General features: G+C 40.2%; 1 protein-coding gene across 1 annotated transcript; it reads left to right on the top strand.

The window, feature by feature from the left end:
• On the top strand, positions 1-2106 carry LOC142433632 (uncharacterized; the record flags this gene model as incomplete). Its single annotated transcript, XM_075538428.1, has 1 exon — positions 1-2106. A coding segment is annotated over one exon (1842 nt), but the record flags the coding sequence as incomplete, so codon positions are not given.
• Positions 2107-3162: the final 1056 nt, after the last annotated feature.

Below are 3162 nucleotides of genomic sequence, written 5' to 3'. Positions count from 1 at the left end.
TCAGAAGAAAATCTACCGAGATGTGATGGTGCAAACTTTGCAACATCTAGAGTCAGTGGGATCCATAATGTAAAGAGCGATGCTGAAGTGAATGGAGTCTTTCCTTGTGTGAAACCCTTTGGTCAGCTTCCATTTCTTAATGTGCCACAAAGAAACGCCCTCCAACTCAATCATTTTGAATGTTCTACTTGTGGAAAAGTGTTCGTGGATCAGGCATCTTATAGCCAGCACATCCTGTGTCACACTGAATGTACCACCAGTCTGTGTAAGGAATGTCAAGAATCCTGCAGGTGCCTTTGTCACTTAAGCACTCCTGTGAGTGCTCCTAAAGGAAAGAACTCTCTTACATGTCAGGATCGGGAGAAGGATGCCCCTTGTCTCTCTGCCCATGAAACTCCTGTGACGGAACTCACTGGTGTGGAACGGCATGGTTGTAAAGAACGTGGAAAAGTCTTTAGGGTTCCCGCAGCCCTCACCAGACACTCAAGAACTCATAGTGCAGAGAAAACTCTTGAATGTAAGCACTGTGGGAAAGCTTTCAGATATTCCTCAGCCCTTAGTGCACATTTAAAATCCCACAGTGCAGAAAGGCTTTATCAGTGTCAAGAATGTGGGAAAGGTTTCGAACGTACTTCCACCCTCAGTGAACATTTAAAAACTCACAGTGAAGAAAGTCCTTATGAATGTGGAGAATGTGGTGCAGCTTTCAAAAGTTCTTCAACCCACAGTGAACATTTAAAAACTCACAGTGAAGAAAGGCCTTATGAATGTAAAGACTGTAGGAAAGGCTTCAAAAGTTCCTCAGCCCTCAGTAAACATTTGAAAACCCACAGTGAAGAAAGGCCTTATGAATGTAGAGAATGTGGGAAAGCTTTTCGTGCATCATCACATATTGCTTCTCATAGAACGACACACAGTGGAGAGAAACCGTATAAATGTAAGCAGTGCGGGAAAGGGTTTAGTCAATCCTCAACTCTGAATGTGCATAAAAGAATTCACAGCGGAGAGAAACCTTATGAATGTAAAGAATGTGGGAAAGCCTTTCGTATTTCATTACACCTTGTTTCTCATCAAAAAACTCACAGCGGAGAGAAACCTTATCAATGTAAGCAGTGCGGGAAAGGGTTTAGTCTATATTCAACACTCATTAACCATAAAAGAACTCACAGTGCAGAGAAACCTTTTGAATGTAAACAATGTGGGAAAACTTTTCACTATTCCTCATCTCTCTGTCGCCACTTAAGTTCTCACAGTGATGAGAAGCTTTATGGATGTAAGGAATGTGGGAAAGCTTTTAAAGACTCTTCAGCTATTATTTCACATAGGAAAACTCACAGAGCAGATGGACCCTATCAGTGTCAGGAATGTGGAAAAACCTTTAAAGGTTCTCCACACCTCAATTCACATAGAAGAACTCACAGTGAAGAGAAACCTTTTGAATGTAACCAGTGTGGGAAGCACTTTCGTTTTTCTTCAGCCCTAACTATTCATCAACGAATTCACAGTGGGCAGAAACCTTTTAAATGTAGAGAATGTGGGAACGCTTTTACTTGTTCCGCATCTCTGACTACACACATGCGAACTCACAGTGGAGTCCGGCCTTATCAGTGTGAGGAATGTGGGAGAGCCTTCACACAATCCTCAAGTCTCAGGACACACAGAAAAACTCATAGTGGAGGAAGACTTTATGAATGTAAAGAGTGTGGGAAAACCTCTTACCACACATTTGCGGATTCACAGTGGGGAGAAGCCTTACAAATGCAAGGAATGTGGGAAGGCCTTTGTTTCTCAACCTGTGCTCAAATCACACATAAGAACCCACAGTGGAGAGAAACCATATAAATGCAGTGTTTGTGGGAAGGCCTTTAGACAGGTCACACACCTAACTACACATAAGAGAACTCACAGTGGGGAAAGGCCTTATGAGTGTAAAGAATGTGGGAACGCTTTTCGGGATTCCACTGCTTTCATTATGCACAAAAGAACTCACAGTGGAGAAAAGCCTTTTGAGTGTAAACAATGTGGCAAAGGCTTTGCTCAGTCTTCAGCTCTCACTGTCCATTTAAGAACCCATAGTGGAGAGAAGCCTTATGAATGTCAACCGTGTGGGAAAGTGTTCATTTCTTCCTCAATGCTAAGGTGTCATCTGAGAATGCACAGTGGCGAAATGCCTTACAAATGTGATGACTGCGGCAAAGTCTCAGGCAGTCCTCTAACCTCAGAAAACACAGGAAAATTCACAGGAAGGAGAAGCCCTAAGTAATGTGGGAGAATTGTGTCAGAACTTACAGTAGAGCGGTGTTAGGACTATAAGGCCTGATATACATCATGTTTAGGAATTTACTGTGTAGATTTAAAAAATACAATGTTTTCGTTCTAAAATTTAAAAGTGTAACTCACCAACTGTTTTATTAAAGAACAATGTTTCCTAGTAAGCAATATTGATGCCAAGAAAATTTAATACAAATCTATTCAAAGAAAAAACATGATCTTGTGTATTTAGGGGGTTAGTTATAAGCTAGCTATTTCTTAGTTTCTGTAGCTATTACAAAGAATGTGTAAGTTGCCTTCACCAAACGAGGACTCTCATTCTATATTAATTTCCTTCCTTTTGTTTTTACTATAATTAAATTTTACTGTAATTATTGAAAAAAAAAGAATGGGGCTAAATGTCTATCATGATCACACACATGCTTTGCAGTAGTTATTCACCCTGTGATCCAATACTACGATAAAAATTCAATTCATTGTGTTTTCATCATTATTACAAAGCAATAACTTCTGTCATATGTTTCTTGTCTGCATTTCCAGGAATACCATTATAGAGTGGTATGTTGTAATTGCTTTGCCCCCTTTTTAAAAAATGCTCAGTGATGCTTCTTAGATAGACTCACCACAACTGGGCAATTGGAAGGCTGTAACAGTCATGAAACAGAAAATGAGTGACCTAGATTGGTGGATCTCTAGGGTCCATATGAAATGATTGTCACTCCACTTCCTGCTTCAAGAGACCCATTCTTAGCCTCAGCCCTCCCAAGTATCTTTTCATGACAGCCTCCAGGGAGATCACAGACATCAATATATAATTCCATATATATTGTTCTTCTTAAAGGTCAGAGTATGTCCAAAGAACTTTCAATTCAGTCCACACAATAAATTAGA

Source organism: Tenrec ecaudatus, chromosome X (genome assembly GCF_050624435.1).
Source record: "Tenrec ecaudatus isolate mTenEca1 chromosome X, mTenEca1.hap1, whole genome shotgun sequence".
In the NCBI taxonomy this organism is placed as follows: domain Eukaryota; kingdom Metazoa; phylum Chordata; class Mammalia; order Afrosoricida; family Tenrecidae; genus Tenrec; species Tenrec ecaudatus.
Note: the sequence above shows the minus strand (reverse complement) of the source record. Positions and strands in the feature narration are given on the sequence as shown.